At 43.1% G+C, this 22301-nt stretch overlaps 3 protein-coding genes across 8 annotated transcripts in view; 1 reads left to right on the top strand and 2 right to left on the bottom strand.

The window, feature by feature from the left end:
• Positions 1 to 1992, bottom strand: part of CHD8 (chromodomain helicase DNA binding protein 8) — a 105775-nt gene extending 103783 nt beyond the window's left edge. For all 6 annotated transcript variants that reach the window (XM_033924188.1, XM_033924189.1, XM_033924185.1 and 3 more), the window contains exon 1: positions 1799 to 1992. The gene's annotated coding sequence lies outside the window, so the exon portion shown is untranslated. The remainder of the gene's footprint in view (positions 1 to 1798) is intronic.
• A 2895-nt stretch (positions 1993 to 4887) lies between these two features.
• RAB2B (RAB2B, member RAS oncogene family) lies at positions 4888 to 16521 on the bottom strand. The gene is made up of 8 exons (XM_033925294.1): positions 16155 to 16521; positions 13773 to 13844; positions 12790 to 12857; positions 11564 to 11646; positions 10548 to 10640; positions 8376 to 8487; positions 7988 to 8056; positions 4888 to 7865 (listed from the first exon to the last, which is right to left on the bottom strand). The coding sequence occupies exons 1-8, from the start codon at positions 16198 to 16200 to the stop codon at positions 7761 to 7763; spliced, it is 648 nt and encodes a 215-aa protein (XP_033781185.1). The 5' UTR covers positions 16201 to 16521; the 3' UTR covers positions 4888 to 7760.
• A 110-nt stretch (positions 16522 to 16631) lies between these two features.
• The window catches only part of TOX4 (TOX high mobility group box family member 4), a 39857-nt gene continuing 34187 nt past the window's right edge, over positions 16632 to 22301 (top strand). The window contains exon 1 of the mRNA XM_033925290.1: positions 16632 to 16833. Coding sequence (XP_033781181.1) covers positions 16774 to 16833 — 60 coding nt within the window. The 5' untranslated portion in view covers positions 16632 to 16773. The remainder of the gene's footprint in view (positions 16834 to 22301) is intronic.

Below are 22301 nucleotides of genomic sequence, written 5' to 3'. Positions count from 1 at the left end.
CAAATATCTCTCATGCATATTCATTAGGGCTAGCCTGAAAACCCGATTGGCCTGGTGTTCCTCCAGGACAGGGTTGGGAATCACTGTAATAGAGGCAGCGAATGCAAATTCTAAAAACCCAACTGGGCCTTTAAGGCCATCTATGATCTTCTTGATCAAACCACCTCACCCATATCAACTCCATAGCATGTACAGCAACATAATCCTTTATTATGAAAATTGGAACTACATGTCCATACATGCAATGCCATCTTCAAGATGAGGTGGGTAACGTGACTAGCTTAAACAGGGATCTCAAAGTCCCTCCTTGAGGGCTGCAATCCAGTCGGGTTTTCAGGATTTCCCCAATGAATATGCATTGAAAGCAGTGCATGCACATAGATCTCATGCATATTCATTGGGGAAATCCTGAAAACCCAACTGGATGGGGGCCCTCTGAGACCCCTGAGCTTAATTGTACTTATATCTCCTAGACCAGGGGTAGGCAATTCCGGTCCTCGAGAGCAGGAGCCAGGTCAGGTTTTCAGGATGTCCACAATAAATATGCATGAGATAGATTTGCATCTCGAGGCAGTGCATGCAGATCCATCTCATACATATTCATGGTGCAGATCCTGAAAACCTGACCTGACTCCGGCTCTCAAGGACTGGAATTGCCTACCCCTTTCCTAGACAGAATGCATTCTGAAATACAGTCAGATAACCATGTCAGGGAGCATTTGAAATCCTATAGATTAAACTGTACTGCACTGTACCTATAAATGCAGCCATATTATTTACAAGGAAATTGCCTAAGCCCATCTCAGCCTTATCATTCATAAATCACCTGCTTTCCCTCTTTCTATGATTTAATGAAATATTAAAACTATTTCTATATCCTCACCTTTACAAACCATGGGGTCCTTTTAATAAGGCGCGCTAAATGCTAATGCATCCATTATATCCTATGGCTGCGTTAGCATTTAGCGCGCGCTAAAACGGCTAGCGTGCCTTAGTAAAAGGACCCTCAAATGTAACAATCTAAGAAATATACTTGAAATGCAGCTTAAAATAGGGAAATATACATAAGCAATACTAAATAAATTTCATTTCAGATATTCTCTCCTTTATTTCTGCACACTAATGTTGAGCACCATGTTAATAAATACCCCAAATCTGTTGGTTTTAAACCTATTATTGTGCTTTTTTAAATATGTGTGACGTTTTCTATGTCGTTTCAAATGACTTTACATTTGCAATAGACACCTAGAACATTTTAGGAACCAGAACAATCATTTTCCCTTTTCTTTTTCTCTGCTTCAGCAGCCTCTCAAAAGTGCCTTGACTCAGACAAACCAAGACACATGGTGAGCAAAATGCATTACTGAAGAAACCCAAGAATCGCCAGTCTACTTCCGCCGTGTCCTAATAGCACTTGACACCACCACTAACATGCCTTTTTTGTTTTAATAAATAGCACGTCTGCAGTAGGAAGCTAGGAATAAATGAACGCATTTTGCGGTTATCCCGGGAAAGGCTCTTCCAGCACCTTTTTAAAAGCCAGTATGACGTCACAGTGGACGGCCACCACATTTAAAAAAACGCTCCACCGGCCCTTCGGCCCACCCAAGACGTCAGATGCTTCGCACCCTGTCGCTTTAAATGCCGATATGACGTCACCGCGCAGCTTTAGATCGTCACGAAAACCATTGGTCCGCTCCGGCTCTCTTCTACTCCCGGTCCGGCACGTCTCCCTCGCTCTTCCCCTGGCCGCGCTCCGACGCCTCACCCCGCCCCCCCTCTTTCTCCTCGATCCTACCTTCCAACTGGTCTCGGATGTCGCCGGCAGCGGTAGCGCTTCATCCAGGATGCCCGCAGAGGCCCCGGAGCTTCCCTTCCGCCGCGTTCCGCCCCGCCGGAAGCAGGAAGTTGCGTCAGAGGCGAAGGGGCGGGATGAAGAGCGCGTGCGTCAGAGGGGGCGGGGCGCGGTTCAGCCGAAAGCTCGCTTCAACCTCCTTGACTTGCCTCGAAAGCCCTGAGCCGTCCGATTGTAAGCTCTATAGGTAGGGACCGCCTCTTGTTTGCCGTACAGCGCTCCGTGCACCTGCTAGCGCTTTAGAACTAATAAATCGTAGTAGTAGTACAGTCCGGTTCAGCACAATCCTCACGTGTGCCGCGTAAGGGGCATCAAGAGCCAACTGGGGCAGACCAGTGGCCCGTCTAGCCCAGTCCAAGTCACACAGAACGGGGGTTACACTCCTCACTTTAGAGGAATTTTTTTACGTGTCTAGCTTTCATATTGTAATTGCATGACCCACTCTTTTTTATCATTAGAATGATGCCCCATTTTGACAACACTTACCCCAGAATCACACTACCTTAGGAGGTTGAAGTATCATAAAATTGCACTGTTCTCAGGAAAGAGACCTCTTATAACATGGATGTTATGTCAAGTCTTCATTCTGAATGCATGTGATGTAATCATTTACTTCAAAACCTCCTTTCCTACCATTACTTCTAATTTTGTTTTCCTTTTATTTAATATTAAAATTAACTAAGGGTTCACATTTTTCTTTGTTTTAATAATTATGTCAAAGCCTAAAATCAGTTCATCAATGCATTTTGAAGAACAGCAACACTTATCTTAATGGCTATCCAGCCAAAGCCATCGTTGGAGAGCTATTGAACTATCTGACGCTCAACTTCCTTCAGAGCGTTTCAGCTATCAATCAGCCTTCATCGGAGGACAAAATATAGCTACTTCCAAATTTGCCAAACTTTCTGGCACCATCCCAAAATCCCCAAGAGTAGCGACAGTCCATGCTACCGCTCCCAGGACAAGAGGTGGCTTCTCTCATGTCTGTCTTAATAGCATAGAAACATGACAGCAGATAACACCAAAGGGTTCATCCGCAGCATCCACTATATCCTCTCTCTAAAAGATCCCACCTGCCTGTTCCACACATTCTTGAATTCAGTCGTCGTCTTCACTGGTACACTATTCCACACATATATCATCCTTTCTGTAAACCTGTGGCATAGTAAGGGAGGGGAGATGTACCCCAGGTGCCTTCTTGGTGGGTGCACAAGTACCTGTCCTCCTCTCTGCTACTCCTGCTCCTTCCCTGTACCTTTTTTTTTTATTTATTTATTATTTTCAACTTAAATTTCAAGTATTACACTTGTATTCCCTGTACCTTTTTAACGTTCACAGCATGAGCAACAAGACCTGCTCCTCACACCAGATTGGCTCTTCCTCTGACATCACTTTCTGGACCCACACCTAGGAAGTGACATCAGAAGAGCCAATGCTGGCGCAAGCAGCCAGTTGAGGTTGTTGGTCACACAGGAACATTGAAGAGGTATGGGAGAAGGGAAGGGGCACGCATACGCAGTCGAAGGGGGCAAAGGGCAGGGCACCCCCCTCCCCTCACTAACGCCACTGCTGTAAACTATGATCTTCTCCAAACCGTTATTTTAACAGCTGTTACCAAATCCTTTGGCAATACATTTGAGCTTAACCTGTAGTCCTTGCCAAAAAAAGAACTGGGAAGTCTAACCATCCCAAGCTGGAGCTTGAAGGATGCTGACAGGAGGTCAGGTCTCTAAATTTTGAACCTTAGGGTTCCAGCAAAACAGAAATGCTCTCTGTAAGGGTTCCAGCTCCATTGGAATCTAGGCATTTCACCTTAACCAGGAAAGCCAAGTCTGTAATGGTTCAGCCATAATAGCACTGTCTTCTTTCCTCAGCTTTAGTTCTCTCTCTCTTTTAAGAGACAACTTTTCAAAATTATTAAGAATGCTGAACGCAATTCAATATCTTCTCTCCCCCAGCCATAAAAAAAAAGAAAGTCTTATATTTTGTTAAACTTTATTTACTCTACCCACAGTTGCTCTTCCTATTCACCATTCCCCTAATCTTTTCTTCTCACCTAACCCCTTCCTCACCCAACTCTACTTTCCTCTGCCTAGTTCCTCACTTCCTCTCACCAATTTGTGCTCTTCTCCCTTCCCTTCTGCTTTCCTATTTCCTGTCCAGCCCCAGCACTGACCCCTTTTTCCATCAACTTTTCTTAACCTGGACCTCTACATCCCTTCAGACCTCTCTCCATCCTTTGTCCCCTTTTATACCCCTCTCAAATCCATGCGTTTGCTCTATTTTAAAGCCCATGCCCTTCTAGCATCTCACTCCCCACCTCATATCCTACTTCCTACTGAATAACCCTTCTCCCCTCCTCTTTACCCAAATGACTTCCCTCCTCAGTCCCCAAGTCTCTAGCGAGAACAAATTCACAAATTTATTTTAAAAGCAAAGCTAAAATCTCACTCACGGCATAAAGGCAATGCTGGAGAAAAATGGAGCACTGAATCGGGTGGGACTCTTGGCTCTTTCATGCACCTGTAGCTCCAGATCAATGCAGATCAACAAAGCCTGCTGAGCCTATACAAAGCACTGGACCGGAGGACTGCAAAGCCTGATCAACCCCCTCCCAACCAGGGAGCAGGATTTGTCATAATAAAGAAGCTGAAATCCAGTCTACATAAAGTTTGCAGAGTAACTGATGGTATTAAACAATGACTTATCATTAGATCACAAAGCTTCAGAAAGACATTTCACGGCCTCATATTGCATTCTACACCCCCACACCTTCCAACGGCATGAGGGAAATCAGATCAGTGGTATAATTGTTATTACCCAATTTCAGTTTGCAGAATGAAAGTAGATGAAGATAAGTGATCTTGTATTTCACTAGACTTTTTCCTACGTCAAATTAAAGAATTTATCCCCTCAAGCATTTTAGTAAAACCTGCTGACACTGAGGATTCACCTCCACAGCCGCCGAACACTCCTTCAACTTCCAAACTCCCATCCCGCCCTCCTTCAGAAAGAAACAAAGAAGCAGTGGAGTGAGTCTGGATACCTGTAGTTATTTAATATGGATAGGAACAACATACAGAGCCTTACACGCAGCTGGAGTCAGCAGAGACATAGAGGCAAGTCCCCAAAAGATTACTGCACCAGTGAAGGCACTAGCAAGATGTCTCAGTGACGAGGGAGGCCTAGGCCCAAGCCCATTTATTGAAGGGGAAAGAGGAGGAGATGGCCTCCTGAATGTTTCTTTTTCTAATTCAAAAAGCAGTCACCAATGTTTGAAGGATAGGCCACTTATGCTGTAATCCAGATAAGGACTATTATGTCTTTCAAACACTAGCAGATGCCACTGCTCATGTGAATGCTATGTTATTGGTGCCTGTCTCAGGGTATTTAGACCATGACAGAGAACAAAATGTCTTTCCCCAGCCTCCCGCTAAGAATCATGGCATTAAAAATTGCTCTCCATAATCTTGTACTGACACATCTTGAATTAAAAGAAAAAAATAACCAATAAAACCTCTTTTGAGTGTTTCAGTTCTTGTATATATATTTTTTTTTAATACAATGAATTAAAATCTTGCTCAAAATGCCAAACAAATGCTAAAATGGAAGAGATGAACACAGGAGCATGAAAAAGTGGGAGCACCAGTATCACAGCCAAAGGAATCAGATTTACAGTTGGTCATCAGAATCAAAGGCCAGCTCCCACGTTATCAAATATTATGAGACAAGCAGTGACTTTCTTCCTCATGATCCTGGGTCACCTCCTTCCTTCTCACCTCCACCCCCCCCAAAAAAGAGGCTGCAAATTGTTTCACTTGTCAAATTCCACTTCTGGACCTATAACCATCCGCTATAAGACAGGTAAATAGTAGTGAGTGGAAAAACAGAGGACAAGATAAAATACAAATTTTAGGCCCTTTTTGCAAAGTCGCAGCAAATGCATCGAAGGCCATACAAATTGAATGAGCTTTTAGTGTATTTAACATGGCAGAATTGCTACTGCAGCTTTGTGAAAGGGGGTCCTTTGAAAGAGATATCCTATTATTCCTTCTCTTAAAGAACCATCATTGGCAACAAAGCAATATTTGCACTGCTGATTTTGTTGCTAACTCAAACAAAAACAATTTAAAAGTTCCCCGGGCCCCACTTTATTCCACGGTAAGAGATATTTTAGCATTTAAATGTTTTAGAGAGCTTTCCTTTCTTAGTGACACTTCCTGTAACAGATTTATGTAGGATACCTGCCGATTGAAACCCCATATAAGTACTGCACTGATAAACATAGAGCATTAAGAGCAATGACAGCTGAAAAGCAGACCATCATCAGAACTCCACATAGCTGTCACACAGGTACCAATAAAGCATGAATACAGCATGGACAGCTGATGGGCGGACCTTCATCACAGCACCATACTAGCATCACTCAGACACGTGAAAGGGAATACAGTATGGAGAGATGAAAAGCAGTTCTTCCTCAGAATCCAATGCAGGCATCACACCAATACACGCAAAGCAGACAGCTGAAGGGTAAACTTGGGGAAGGAGTGTTTTAAATAAACATGCAGCTGTAATAAAAGGTGCACACCTTTGGTTGCAGTCACCTTTATAAAATTAAAAAAAAATTAAAAATGGAAAACCCCCCCAATAATAAAATATATAAAGAATAAAATACCAAGAATAAGACACAATTCTGCACAAATAACAGAGCCCAGGAAGAGGTGTGTACATATTTGAAGGAATGGAGAGAACACTGGTACTTTAGAGAGGCAGGAAAGAGGAAAAGGATCTGATGTCTCTGCCAGCCTTGTCTCCTCCCTTGCTTGAAATCTTGGGGTCTCCAACCGTCACTGATCAGGCAGAACACAAGAGTGTCTATTAGTGAAAACAAGAAACATGAAAAAGAAAGATCGCTGTCTTTACAAGTTAAATCCATGTGTGTGTGCATCTGTGCCTGTATGTTAATTGGTGCTTTAAGCACTTTCATTTCTGTAAGTAAATAAAGGTATACATATAAACATACATGGATACATAAGTATAGGCGAACACACAGATATTACATTCTTTGACTTTGTTTTACTATCTACTTGAATAGACAGATCCTTTTATTTCTTGCATCAGTCTTCCTTTTTTTTAAATGCTGAAGGTATGAAAAGCTGGAATTAAGTGACTGTGTGGTGCTCTGTCAGGTACCCCTGCCCCTTTTCCACCCTGATGGATGTGGGAGAACAAATGCATAGAGGGATGTGCTGACCTCTTTCCAGAAGGTGCTACTAATTGCATGGGAAGGTGGTCACTTTAATGACATCACCCTTTACATTCTTCTTCCGGCAGAGGGGCTTGGGGAGTTCCCATCCTTCTCTTCAGCTCTGGCAGTTCCTTTCAGGCTGTAGAGACAGGGCGGAGGAGAGCTACAGAAAGCTCCTGGTGCAGAAAATAATGGGATCTGCCCTGGCACTGCCAGGCTGGAAGAAGATAGGGTCGAAAGGGGGCAGGGGAAGTGGTGGGCATACCATCAGAATCCAATAAAAGGACTGATCAGAAAACTTGCCTAGCCAGGACAGCAGACCATGGGAGAGGAAAAGGAATAAGATGGACAGTCCTGCCAAGTTGGAGGGGGTAGGAGGGAAAGAGTCACAGATTCAACAGATATCTGAGGCTTTCTTCCTTCAGGGGAGCTGTCACAGAGCCAGTGCTTGGAAGGATAAAGGGAAGAGAGCAGCAGCAGTCTGAGTCTCTTCCACTTCTCTCCAGAAGGAAGCAGTGTGTCACAGCTCCTGTGCTGAGAGCTGGTGGCGAGTAGAGGTCAGCAGCAGCTTGAATCCTTTCCAGGTGGGAGCAAAGTGTCAGAGGTCGAGGTCCAGCTCCAGTTATGAAAGGGGGGAGGATATGAGAAAGGATGGGATCAGCAGCAGCCTGAATCCCCCCCTGCCCCCTGCGGGTTCTGCCGTGCTCCAGGTCCCAGTGGCTGTGGTATGGACTGCTGAGGGCCAATCTTTATCCCATTAGCCTGTAGAGAAAGCAGCAAGAAAGAGAGCAAAATGGATGTGTCTTTTGGCCTTTTAAGATGCACTCACAGTAATAGGATGTGATCTCTATCTCTACCACTTCCCCTACTCCAAGAAAAGCTACCTCGTTGTTGACATCGAATAGGCCTTGCTGGATCTTCTTATAGATTTCTTTGGCTGTATCAATAAAAGCCTAACAGAGAAAAAAAAACAAATACCATAGGCAAACAGAGACAGGGAGAATGTGTATTTTGCACCGATTCCCAGCCATGCCCTAATCAGAAAAATCATGGGACCTGTCACACCACCATTCAGCTTATCCTATCACCTCCTTTTCTACAACACCCTTCTGCCTCCTGGTCTCTTTCACTTTCCCCCTCATCTCACCTACTTCTTCCTCACCCATGGTCTCCCTGCTTCCCTACATCTCCTTCACCCTGCACACAGTCCACGCTTCCCTTTATTGCCTCCCCATACACCCCCTTTATCTGGGCCTTCAACCCCTTCCTCACCTCCTCCACGTTGGAGGCTGTCTTAGCCGAAGTCTCCATGAAAACGAGCCCATGCTCGCGGGCAAATGCTTCGCCCTCTTCCTTCCGAACATCTCGCCTTGACTCCAGATCACTGCAGACCACAACCGATGATAAAGGAGCGGGGGTGGAGATAAGAACCATCAATTAACCACGCTGTATCAGCATTATGAACAGTGAAGAAAATTCTAACTTACTTCCCTAAGCTAGGACAGAAATAACTGCTGTCTTGCTGCACTTATAACATGTTCTACCAATTTTTTTTTCATTGGCAATTATTAAGTTTACACATAAATAACAAAAAAAAGTGTTATTACAAGAATAATTAATAATACTGAAGAATAGCCTAAAAAAACAGACTACCAAATTTGTCTCATAGATGCAGACACTGTACACCTCATCCTCCAAGACCAAATTTGTGGCCATTGAGATGCAGAAATTTGATGCTTAATCTCAATGCTCCAAATATCTTTGAGGCCAGTCTTTGGTTTTATAAACTTGGCTCTTTCTGTTGCATAGAGCATTTTGGACCCCAGTTCGATTACAAAAATTAGACAGCTCTAAGTCTAATAGATGCTGGCATTGTAAACTTGAAGCAGGGACTCTAGATCATTTATTATTCTATTGTCCCTTTATCATGGCCTTTTGGAAATCAATTTGGTCCCAAATTAATTGTTTATTAGAGAATCATGTAGCATTATCATACGATACAATTCTATTCGGTACCTCAATGAGAACAAAAAGTCAGATTTCATCAAACAACAATAAACTTTTATTGATTATGACAGGGGTTGCCATTCAAAATATCACAAGTAATTGGAAAAACTGCAGTAGATTAAATTATACCTTCTGGTGGAATTCGTTAGGTCACATTTATAAAATGGAAAGCATAATTGCTATTCAAAAAGGGTATTATAATAAATTTAAAAAGATCTGGGGGCCATTGACGACTTACTGTAATGAGTAGACACTATTTTCTATTGAAAGTATATTTGCAAATGGGAGGAGGAGGGTGAATTAAAGTTTTACTATAGGTTTAATCAATAGTAAAGAATATTTATATTTGTATATTTTTGATTGAATGCTAAAGGAAAGGGTGGGTGGGAAGGGAATCAATTTATTTATTTGATGTTATACTAGAAAGAAATCCAAGTGATGTATTTAATTTTAAATGTTTTATTATTTGTACACTTGTTGTAAGATTTAAAAATGAATAAAGAATTTAAAAAAAAACAAAAAACAACTACTTACTCCAAATAATTCAAAATTATAAAGAAAAGTTTGGAGGAGAGACCTAACACAAAATCCTAACTAAAAGAAAAGACAAAAGAACATAAGAGTTATCATACTGGAACAGATGGAAGGTCCATCAAGCCAATAATCCAGTTTTCAACAGTGGCCAACCCAGGTCCCAAGTACCTAGCTAGATCCCAAGTAGTAAAACAGATTTTTTGTTGCTAATACTATGAATAGGCAGTGGATTTCCTCAAGCCATCTTAACAATGGCCTATGGACTTCTCTTTTAAGAAATTATCCAAACCTTTTTTAAACCCAGCTAAGCTAACTGATTCCACATTAACTTTCTTAGCTTCCTGAGTCTGTAATAGCTTCTCTAATTGTGGGGGATACAAGAAAATATATTCTTTCCTCTGGAACTTCCACTTGACAGAGTCTAGGAAACTTCAGGAAGAAAGTCATACCAAGAGACAACTTAAGAAACTTTTATCAGATCATCTGTGTCCTATGAGAGACATCAGGAAAAATGTATCAGGGAATCATGAAAGTGAGTTAATCTTTTCCTTAAGACATTTATCCCCTCTTTTATGAAACCTCATTCGGCTTTTTTATCGCTGGTGTTCGTAGAATTCCTATGAGCGTCGGAGCTAATACCACTGTGGCTGGCAATAAAAAAGCTTAATGCAGCTTCATAAAAAGGGACCTTAGTTACCAAATTAAATTCAAAGTGCTTTTGCCCAGAAAAATGGTGCAACTAACAAATTACCAATACAAATCCATTTAGCTTCAATCTACTAATTTTACATCTCATTTTCATGGTGGTTCCTCTCACCTATTTCATTCCCTCTCTTTTCACATCACTTTGTCCTTTCCCCACCCCATTTCTTCATCTTTCTCTTTCCATCACCTTATCCTCACCTCTTATTCCCAATCAGCATGATCACCATATTGGAACTGGAGTGCTGCCGAGCATCTTCTAGCCAGGATGTCAAGTGATTGAAAGTCTCACGTCTGAGGCATGGAAGAGAAAGAGGTGTGGATGTATGAAAACTGGTCACTACAGATCCTGAAAAAGTACACTCTCACCCCCCCCCCCCAATTCAGAAACCTCCAATGAAGTGGTCCGAGAGAGTGTCTCACTCCCTCAGCTCAGCCTCCCGTCCGACTGCAATAAGAATTAAATGAAATCAAGCAAATAACTCCAAGGAGGCTGATGGTGTAGTTAAGTGGAGCCCCCACCTTCCTGCTCCCAGTGAGGTTCAAAGTCATGTGGCTTGTGATCCTACTCATATGACACCAGTACTACTAGGAACAGGTAATGAGCATTAGCAGACCTGCAATGTTACAAATCGCTCACCCCACTTACTGTTCTGAGCAGAAAAAAAAATGTTGACTCCCTCCTCCCCTACCAGCATCCATAATGAGACTCTTCCAAGATAAAGCAATGGTAGAACGTTAGCAAGACCTGGAGGACGCACTGGCCTGATTTTACTTTTTTGACATAGATTCTGGTGCGTTCTGGTACTTACAGTGCAAGTAGTAGAAGCAATGAGACTTTAAAGCAGACATGGGTAACTCCGGTCCTCGAGGGCCGGAATCCAATCGAGTTTTCAGGATTTCCCCAATGAATATGCATGAGATCTATTTACATGCACTGCTTTCAATGCATATTCATTGGGGGAAATCCTGAAGACCCGATTGTATTCCGGCCCTCCAGGACCGGAGTTGCCCATGTCTGCTTTAAAGTACTGTAAGCTCAAAACTGGTAAGAGCCAAAAAGCTCCATAGAGGAGCTGGATAATCTGGGTTGCTGTAGATTTTAGAAGCTCACAAGAATTCTGCTGGCTAGGATAATGTGGTTTTTCAGGGTTTGTCCTTTAAACACTTCCTCCATTGGGGGATTCTTGTTACCAGACATTACGTGCAGAACTCACCTTGTGATATCATAAACGAGCAGGGCCCCAGCTGCACCTCGATAATACGATCGTGTGATGGAGCGGAACGATTCCTGTCCAGCCTTACAGGTCCGAGTGAGGAGCAGAAAAAGACAAAGAGAAAAGCTGTCACCCATCTTGGCTATAAAAATGCAGTGAAGGTTCTATAATCTCTGTGCCTGTCTCCTCTAGGTCTAGAGGTGACAGATTCTGTATTCCTACATTCATCACCTAAGCTTATCATTTCAAGAGGTAACAAGCTCTGTATTTCTGCGCTTTCCAGTTCTAGATGTGATAGACTCTATAAGAACAGCCATACTGGGTCAGACTAATGGTCCATCTAGCCCAGTTCCAACAGTGGCTAATCCAGGTCACAGTACCCAGCAGAAACCCAAATAGTAGCAACACTCCATGCTAACAATCCAGGGTCAGCAAAGGCTTTCCCAATGTCTGTCTCAATAGAAGACTATAGACTTTTCCTCCAGGAACTTGTTCAAACCTTTCTTAAACACAACTACACTAACCACTGTAACTACATTCTCTGGCAACAAATTTCAGAGCTTAACTATTCTTTCAGTAAAAAAATATTTCTTCCTATTTCTATTTGTTTTAAAAGTATTTGCATGTACTTTCAATGAGTGTCCCCTGGTTTTTGTACTTTTTTGAAAGGGTGAAAAATTGATTCACACTCACCCCTTTCTACACCACTCTGGATTTTGTAGCCCTCAATCACATGTCCCCTCAGCCATCTCTTTTTCAAGCTAAAAAGCGCCATCCTCTTTGGTCTTTCCTCATATGAGAGGAGTTCCGTTCGCTTTATCATTTTGGTTGCTCTTTGAACCTTTTTAAATTATACTATATCTTTTTTGAGATACAATGACAATGACGTGCACAATACTCAAGGTAAGGTTGCAAGATACAGAGTCTTATTTACCATTCCTTTACTAATAATTTCTAGCATTCTGGTTGCTTTTTTTTCTTCTTTTTTGCTGCAGCTGCACACTGGGCAGAAGATTTTAGCATAGTGTCTACAGTGACAACCACAGCTTTTTCCTGGGTGCTGTCTCCTTGGGTGGACACATCTGGTCTATGGTGACAGGCTCTATATTCTTGTTTCACTCTCCCCATATATTCTTCCTGCTATTCTCTGTCCCACTCAAATATCCTTTACAGTGCTAAGGAAATACTGTACTCTGCTGCTTAATGATGGTTCTCTGATCTCTTACCGTGTCCCAGATCTGCAGCTTGATTTGTTTTCCATCAATATTGATCATGCGGGCTCCAAATTCAACACCTGCAAAAGGGAGATTAGAAAGAAAGAAGATGCTGTGACATTTTCGGTGACAAACTAAGAACAAGGGGGGAAGCTGAAGCCAGGGGACAAACAACTGAAACATGCACTCCAGTAAATCTGCTCTGTAATATCGCCCTGCTGTTTCAGTAGTAAGACACACACAATTTTTGCCTTAAGATAATAACACTAGTCTTTAAGCCCGTTACATTAATGGGTGCTAGAATAGATCTGTCTGTCTTTCTTTCTGTCTCTCTCTCTCTCCTTGGCTGCTGGATGTCTGTCATTCTTTCTGTCTGTGTCTCTCCCTGGCCCTCTGTATTTCTCTCTCTCTCTCTCTCCTGGGCCGCTGTCTTTTTTTTCTTTGTCTCTCTCTCTTTGGCCGCTGTCTGTCTGTCTCTCTGGGCCCCTGTCTGTCATTCTTTCTCTGTCTCTCCCTGGCCCCTTGTCTGTCTTTCTTTCTTTCTTTCTGTCTGTCTCTCTCCCTGCCCCCTGCCTGCCTGTATCTCTCTGTTGCACCATGCCTGCCTGTCTCTCTGTGGCCCCCTTGTGTCTCGCCCCCCCCAGAGCAAACCAAGATGGCTGCCTGCCTCCCAGCACACTCCTCCCTGTCCACTTCCCTGTGCATAAGTAGCAGCTGGACACCTTGCAGCACCCGCACCCTATTGGCCTCGTCCAGGCCGAAGGACACCCTCCAGCCATTGCTCTCGGCGTTGCTGAAACCGCCGCACACGCCGCAAATGGAACATAGCCATGGAGGCACAAATCACAGCGGCAGGGAGGATGCGCGGGTAAGGGTTTTATTATATTAGATGAGGTCAGAAAAAGGCCCATTCATTCTATCCAATTTTTATCAGTAATGTTGTTGCAAATACTAGGAGTCTGGACTACCTTTTTCCTCATCAGGACAATTCTTACCAATAGTGAGGTCATGGACAGGCTGGAATCTCTTATCTGTGAACTGGAGGAGGAGACAGGATTTCCCCACACCTGGGAAAGTGAAAAATATATACAGATCCCATAGTTATATATATTTGTTTATTTGCATGCTGCTTTTTAACAAAGCTGCTTACATTACATGTATAATTTTATGTAACATGTACAACTCTATGTTGGTGTATAATTCTATGTAGTGGCATGCTGCTTATAACCCTATTTAAAGAAGCCTTCAACATTTGATTTTTCACTCTTTTCATTTTTCAAATTCCTCTAAAGAAACAAGCATCAATGTTCCCTTTCCTTTTGTTTGTTCCTTATTCATCTTTCTTTCCTATAAAACTTGTAGTTCCAACCTAGCTTCCTTTCTGTCTCATGTTTTTCATTCATTCTGTCACCATTAGTATGTCATTTATTTGATGTTTCATTTAAATTATTTTAATTGTCCTGCTATTGGCGATGGTTTTATTTTAGTCATGATTTTGTTTTCCCTATTATATTTTAATTTGTATCTCGCTTAGAAATTGGATAAGTAACTCAAATCAAATTTTAATAAAAACTTGAAACCCGCCTAGAACTCCGATTTGCGAGGATTCAGCAGGATATAAGATTGCCTATAACATAACAATAAAACATACATAACTAACCCCCCCCCTTTTTTTTTTTCACAAAACCATGAAACTGGTTTTAGTGCTGGTTTTATGCTGCTCAGAGTTCCTATGAGCGTCGGGAGCAGCACAAAGCATTCAGTGCACTGACTGGCGCTAAAAAAACGCTTTTGCAGTTTTGTAAAAGGGGGTAAATCACATACCAGATATAAATACATAAGACTTAACTCCAAGATTCAAATTGGCGGATTTAAAGTTGTCTGGAAGCATTGGATTATTGCAGGTATACAGGTTTTAGACGATGTTATTTTAAATGGTAAACTGCTTGATTTTTCACAGCTGCAGCAAAAATATGGTCTTAATAAAACACAAAGTTTTAAATGGTTGCAACTGAAGCAGGCTATTTGGGAGGGGTTCCCTGAATGGAAGAATCTTAATAATCAATATAGTCTGGAATTCTTATGCTTTCAGGCGGACTTCTTGGGACAACAAGCCGCACAGTGGTATAAATTGATAACAGGATTTATAAATAAAAAACCAAAGACTGGCCTCAAAGATATTTGGAGCATTGAGATCAAGCATCAAATTTCTGCTTCTCAATGGCCACGAATTTGGTCTTGGAGGATGAGATGTACAGTGTCTGCATCTATGAGACAAACTTGGTTCTTTCTGTTACATAGAGCATTTTGGACCCCAGTTCGATTACAAAAGTTAGACAGCTCTAAGTCTGATAGATGCTGGCATTGTAAACTTGAAGCAGGGACTCTACATCATTTATTATTTTATTGTCCCTTTATCATGGCCTTTTGGAAATCAATTTGGTCCCAAATCATGTAGCATTATCATACGATACGATTCTATTCGGTACGTCAATGAGAACAAGGAGTCAGATTTCATCAAACAGCAATAAACTTTTATTGATTATGACAGGAGTCGCCATTCAAAATATCACAAGTAATTGGAAAAACTGCAGTAGATTAAATTATACCTTCTGGTGGAATTCGTTGTGTCACATATATAAAATGGAAAGCATAATTGCTATTCAAAAAGGGTATTATAATAAATTTTAAAAGATCTGGGGGCCATTGACAACTTACTGTAATGAGTAGATACCATTTTCTATTGAAAGTATATTTGCAAATGGGGGGAGGAGGGTGAATTAAAATTTTCTTTTTTAATTCTTTAATTTCTTTCAAATACAGCATCAAATATATAAATTTATTCCCTTCCCACCTCCCCTTTTCTTTAACCTTTAATCAAAAATATACAATATAAATATTATTTTTCTTAAACCCACAGTAAACTATAAACCATCCTCCTCCCCCCATTTGGGTGGGAAGGGAATAAATTTATTTATTTGATGTTATACTAGAAAGAAATTCAAGTGATGTATTTAATTTTAAATGTTTTATTATTTGTACACTTGTTGTAAGATTAAAAAATGAATAAAGAGTTTTTAATATATATATATATATTTCCAAATATCTAAAACTATTTATCATTTTTACCTGATGTTGATCTAATAGTAAATTTAACAGTGGTGACTCTCTTATCACCTGGCGACTAAATTTATGTTCAATCAACCAATTTATCAGAGCGTTTTATTTTGCGGAGGGGGTTAGACAAGGATATTCTTTAAACTATCTTGTGAAATGAAGCCCCATCATAATCCCCTTCTCCTCCTCCCCCCCCCCCCCCATCTTGATCCTCCCCTTGTATGATATCACAGCACGGCCACCTCTCCCTCTGCTCATACCGGTGTCCCCGATTATTATGTATTTGAAGAGAAAGGCGTAAGACATGGCAGTGATTCAGGCCCACCCGCCACCGGTTCCTGTCTTCTGCGCTCCGAATCCCGATTGCGGCTCCGAGCTGCGGCCGCTCCCGCTGTTCCCCTAGCCTTGCCAGCGCCTCCGTCCAAAGCCACGCAGTTTCCACTGCTCCCAGCGCCGCTCTATCCGCAGGCTCCGCCCCACACTGCCGGAAGATCACGAATGCGCCAGGGCGACGCTCTAGCCGGAGCTTCGGTACGCGGAGCTCAGGATTTTTACTGCTCCCATTGATCCTCTAGCCACCGCTTCCGCATACTGTCATAGAAACTCTACTGCTCCCGGAAACGCACCCTCGAGCCCCGCAAAAAAAATCTCGCCCCCGTACTTTTTTTTTTGTTAATAACTTTAATGCAACACGAGCGCTTGAGACACGTACAAAACCACCAGATCCCGTGGCGCGTGCGCCCCTTCCCTTCCATTCCCCGCCCCTTCGGGTTGCCTAATGTTTCTCCTCTCCCTCTACTACTTACCGTGCCCCTCCGAACTTCCCTCTTTCCCTCCCCGGAAGTTGTCTGTCTTCGCTTCCGGCCGGGAGCGGCGGCCATGTTGGTGGTGTCAGGAAGCGGCGGTCGGTGGCGAGAAGAGGACGCGGCGGCGATGGAGGTAAAATATAGAAAAATAAGAGCGGCTCCGTTTCTCCCCTACGCGGCCCTTATGCGCCCCTCGTCCCCCCTTGCCGTTCGGGACTGGAATAGGGGCTCCCCTTTGATCTCTTTCGAGGGAGGAGGGGGTCCTCTTTCTTCAGGGCTCGTTTCCGGCCCTCCTGTTGTTTCCCGTTTTTTTCCCCCCAGCATCTGCCAAGAACAAGACCTGGAGCGATCCCTTGTTGGGCAAGTTGACCCTAAAAAGATAGAATCCAAACGTGCAAGAAAGCTGCTCATATTTTGTGCTGCTAGCACCCGAAGTCCTGGAGTTAAAACTGTCGGATTATGGATGGACTCTAGATTTTAGGTGCAAATGTTTATTGTTCTCCAACTTCATGAACCAAAGCAGAAAATCTGTATTGGAATAACAGTGATTGCATCAAATGCTCTTAGCTCATGGCTATGTCCCGTTTTGAATGGGGCCGGCCCGTTCTTAGCTCGCCTGTCCCGTTGTCCCCACGCACAGCTTCGGGACACCAAAATGTCCCGTTTTCATTAGGAGTGGGACAGGCGAGCCACCCCCGCAGCGACTGCACAAGCCAGAGAGTAACGAACAAATAAAGGAATGAGTGTTGGCGTGAATTCACACATATATGCACATCACTCTCATTCCATTTATTTTTCATCACTCTTTTATTTGTTCATTATTCTTTTATAAGAACACTAGTCTTTAAGCCCGTTACATTAACGGGTGCTAGAATATTACATTACATTACTGATTTCTATTCCGCCTCAACCTTGCAGTTAATTACAAAGATAATTCTGGATATTTCCAGATGAAGTTACAAGAATACTGGTGCTGTATATTTCAAGATGCTGTACAAATAGGAAATAGTGCAGATCCAGTATATATACAGTTGGGGAGGCAGTTGACATGCTTGAGGCTTTGAAGAGAAGGGAACTGGTGAAGGGGGAGCTGCGCTGAGGGGGGTCCAGGTTAGGGTTAAGCCATCTGTATACATTTTTTGAATATATGTGTGTGTGTGTCTGTATTTCTTTCTTTCTCTCTCTCTCCTTAATCTATTTCTGTATTTTTTTCTTTCTGTCTTTCTTTTTCCTCGGCTGTCCACCACCACCCCTTGCCTGCTCCCCCTGTCCATTCTCCCTTTCTTTTTCTTCCCCTAAGTCCACCCCCCCCCCCCCTTCACTGCTCCCCTTATCCAGCAGCAGCCCTTCTCCCTTTGTTTTAACTCCCCCCTGTCCATCAGCACCTCTTTTCTACTCCCCCTGTCCAGCAGTAGGCCTCCCTTCCTTTTTTTGTCCCCTCCCCCCGGTCCATCAGCACCTCTTCCCCTGTCCAGAAGTGCCTCTTTTCTGTTCCCCCTGTCCAGCAGTAGGCCTCCCTTCCTTTTTTTGCCCCTCCCCACCCCCTGTCCATCAGCACCTCTTCCCATGTCCAGCAGCAATCCTTACCTCCACCGACTTCCGCCTGCAGCTGACACCGACAACTCTGCCCTCCACCGACATCCGCTTGAAGCCGCTGTGGCCTGCAGGCACCGACAGCCTATGTGGCCTGCTCCTACTCCCTCCTCGCCGTCGCTTGCCGTTCCCCCTCGGCTTGGTGCATTTCGGCAACCTCCTGTCTGCAGGCCACCCGCCCATGGTCCCTGGCCCGTTGGAGAGAGGAGCTGCGGTGGGCGGGTGAGCAGGCAAGAGGGAAGATGCTGACAGGTGCGCCTGTGCCCCCCTCCTCCAAATCAGCGGCAGCAGTGAGGCGGCACAGTTGTTCCGTGTTCTGGCCTGCCTCTGTGTTAGAAAATCGAATTTGGCACGGAGGCACACCTCACGGCGCCAGGCCTCACGAAGTTTCAAGAGCGCATGCGCGCTCTAGGGTTTTACTATTATAGATAAAAGCTGCCATACTGGGACAGACCAAAGGTCCATTAAGCCCAGTATCCTCTTTTTATTATTAGTCGCCAACCCAGGTCCCAAGTAGCAGATTCTATGCTAGGAATAAGCATTACTCTTTTATTCTTTCATTCATCATTTCATCTTTTGCATTCTTTCAAGCTGTGGTTTCATCATTTACTTTTATCTCTTCTTAATCATTTATTATGTGTGTTGATGTCTATTCTTATGTCACCATTGGACCCCTGAGGAAGGCAAAATACTGCTGAAACACGACCCGTGTAGGGTCTCGTTGTCGCAGGATATCCCATGAGCTAACAACATTTGATGCAGTCATTGTTATAGTTTCAATGCAGATTTTATGTATACAAGCAAATTTTGTTTTGTGAATTTACCAAATGATATTTGGAGAACAATAAACATTTGTACCTGAAATCTCCTGTACATCCAGGATCTGCTGTTCACTTGTTGCTTTCACCTGAAATTTTGTGGAACATTGGTCCTTTTCTTCCAATGTTGTTTTTGCTCTTCTTGCCACTGGGGATTATTACCTGAAAAAAAAAGCCTTTACGAATTGGAGTAAGACTTTTGGAGATAAAAATATGGCAGTAGTAATTGTAGTTGAAGCCCTTGAAGCAATACTGATTGTAGCATTTAAATGTAATGTTTCTAGGTATTTTAGAGAGTTCAATTTCATCATTTTGGGGGGGAGATTTTGTTGCTGCCTCCCATATTGGACAGCATACTTTTCATTACATAACATAATATATGACAGCAGATAAAGATTTGAACAGTCCATCCAATCTGTCCATTAGTTACATGCATAATAAATTCATGGCTAAATTAAATTGTCTTTTTCTTTGATATTTCTGGGCCATAGACTGTAAAATCCACTTGCTACTGTTCTTAAGTTCTAGCTACTGGAGTTGACATCTTTGTGGATACATACCATAAAGTCTGCCCAGAAATGTCCTCATGTTCCAAGTTACTGGAGTTCCCATCATAGTAACATAGTAACATAGTAGATGACGGCAGATAAAGACCCGAATGGTCCATCCAGTCTGCCCAACCTGATTCAATTTAAATTTTTTTTTTTTTTCTTCTTAGCTATTTCTGGGCGAGAATCCAAAGCTTTTCCCGGTACTGTGCTTGGGTTCCAACTGCCGAAATCTCTGTTAAGACTTACTCCAGCCCATCTACACCCTCCCAGCCATTGAAGCCCTCCCCTGCCCATCCTCCTCCAAACGGCCATGCACAGACACAGACCGTACAAGTCTGCCCAGTAACTGGCCTAGTTCAATCTTTAATATTATTTTCTGATTCTAAATCTTCTGTGTTCATCCCACGCTTCTTTGAACTCAGTCACAGTTTTACTCTCCACCACCTCTCTCGGGAGCGCATTCCAGGCATCCACCACCCTTTCCGTAAAGTAGAATTTCCTAACATTGCCCCTGAATCTACCACCCCTCAACCTCAAATTATGTCCTCTGGTTTTACCATTTTCCTTTCTCTGGAAAAGATTTTGTTCTACGTTAATACCCTTTAAGTATTTGAACGTCTGAATCATATCTCCCCTGTCTCTCCTTTCCTCTAGGGTATACATATTCAGGGCTTCCAGTCTCTCCTCATACGTCTTCTGGCGCAAGCCTCCTATCATTTTCGTCGCCCTCCTCTGGACCGCCTCAAGTCTTCTTACGTCTTTCGCCAGATAAGGTCTCCAAAACTGAACACAATACTCCAAGTGGGGCCTCACCAATGACCTGTACAGGGGCATCAACACCTTCTTCCTTCTACTGACTACGCCTCTCTTTATACAGCCCAGAATCCTTCTGGCAGCAGCCACTGCCTTGTCACACTGTTTTTTCGCCTTTAGATCTTCGGACACTATCACCCCAAGGTCCCTCTCCCCGTCCGTGCATATCAGCTTCTCTCCTCCCAGCATATACGGTTCCTTCCTATTATTAATCCCCAAATGCATTACTCTGCATTTCTTTGCATTGAATTTTAGTTGCCAGGCATTAGACCATTCCTCTAACTTTTGCAGATCCTTTTTCATATTTTCCACTCCCTCTACGGTGTCTACTCTGTTACAAATCTTGGTATCATCTGCAAAAAGGCACACTTTTCCTTCTAACCCTTCAGCAATGTCTCTTACATACATATTGAACAGGATTGGCCCCAGCACCGAACCCTGAGGGACTCCACTAGTCACCTTTCCTTCCTTCGAGCGACTTCCATTAACCACCACCCTCTGGCGTCTGTCCGACAGCCAGTTTCTGACCCAGTTCACCACTTTGGGTCCTAACTTCAGCCCTTCAAGTTTGTTCAACAGCCTCCTATGAGGAACTGTATCAAAGGCTTTGCTGAAATCCAAGTAAATTACATCTAGCATATGTCCTCGATCCAGCTCTCTGGTCACCCAATCAAAAAATTCAATCAGGTTCGTTTGGCACGATTTACCTTTTGTAAAGCCATGTTGCCTCGGATCCTGTAACCCATTAGATTCAAGAAAATATACTATCCTTTCTTTCAGCAACACTTCCATTATTTTTCCAACAACTGAAGTGAGGCTCACCGGCCTGTAGTTTCCTGCTTCATCCTTGTGACCACTTTTATGAATAGGGACCACATCCGCTCTCCTCCAATCCCCAGGAATCACTCCCGTCTCCAGAGATTTGTTGAACAAGTCTTTAATAGGACTCGCCAGAACCTCTCTGAGTTCCCTTAGTATCCTGGGATGGATCCCGTCTGGTCCCATCGCTTTGTCCACCTTCAGTTTTTCAAGTTGCTCATAAACACCCTCCTCCGTGAACGGCGCAGAATCTACTCCATTTTCTCGTGTAACTTTGCCGGACAATCTCGGTCCTTCTCCAGGATTTTCTTCTGTGAACACAGAACAGAAGTATTTGTTTAGCACATTTGCTTTCTCCTCATCACTCTCCACATATTTGTTCCCAGCATCTTTTAGCCTAGCAATTCCATTTTTTATCTTCCTCCTTTCACTAATATATCTGAAAAAATTTTTATCTCCCTTTTTTACATTTTTAGCCATTTGTTCTTCCGCCTGTGCCTTCGCCAAACGTATTTCTCTCTTGGCTTCTTTCAATTTCACCCTGTAGTCCTTTCTGCTCTTCTCTTCTTGGGTTTTTTTTATATTTCACGAACGCCAACTCTTTCGCCTTTATTTTCTCAGCCACTAGGTTGGAGAACCATATCGGCTTCCTTTTTCTCTTGTTTTTATTGATTTTCTTCACATAAAGGTCCGTAGCCATTTTTATTGCTCCTTTCAGCTTAGACCACTGTCTTTCCACTTCTCTTATGTCCTCCCATCCTAACAGCTCTTTCTTCAGGTACTTTCCCATTGCATTAAAGTCCGTACGTTTGAAATCTAGGACTTTAAGTATCGTGCGGCCGCTCTCCACTTTAGCCGTTATATCAAACCAAACCGTTTGATGATCGCTACTACCCAGGTGAGCACCCACTCGAACATTAGAGATACTCTCTCCATTTGTGAGGACCAGATCCAATATCGCTTTTTCCCTTGTGGGTTCCGTCACCATTTGTCTGAGCAGAGCCTCT

The sequence above is a fragment of the Geotrypetes seraphini genome, chromosome 16 (genome assembly GCF_902459505.1).
Source record: "Geotrypetes seraphini chromosome 16, aGeoSer1.1, whole genome shotgun sequence".
Classification (NCBI taxonomy): Eukaryota; Metazoa; Chordata; class Amphibia; order Gymnophiona; family Dermophiidae; genus Geotrypetes; species Geotrypetes seraphini.
Note: the sequence above shows the minus strand (reverse complement) of the source record. Positions and strands in the feature narration are given on the sequence as shown.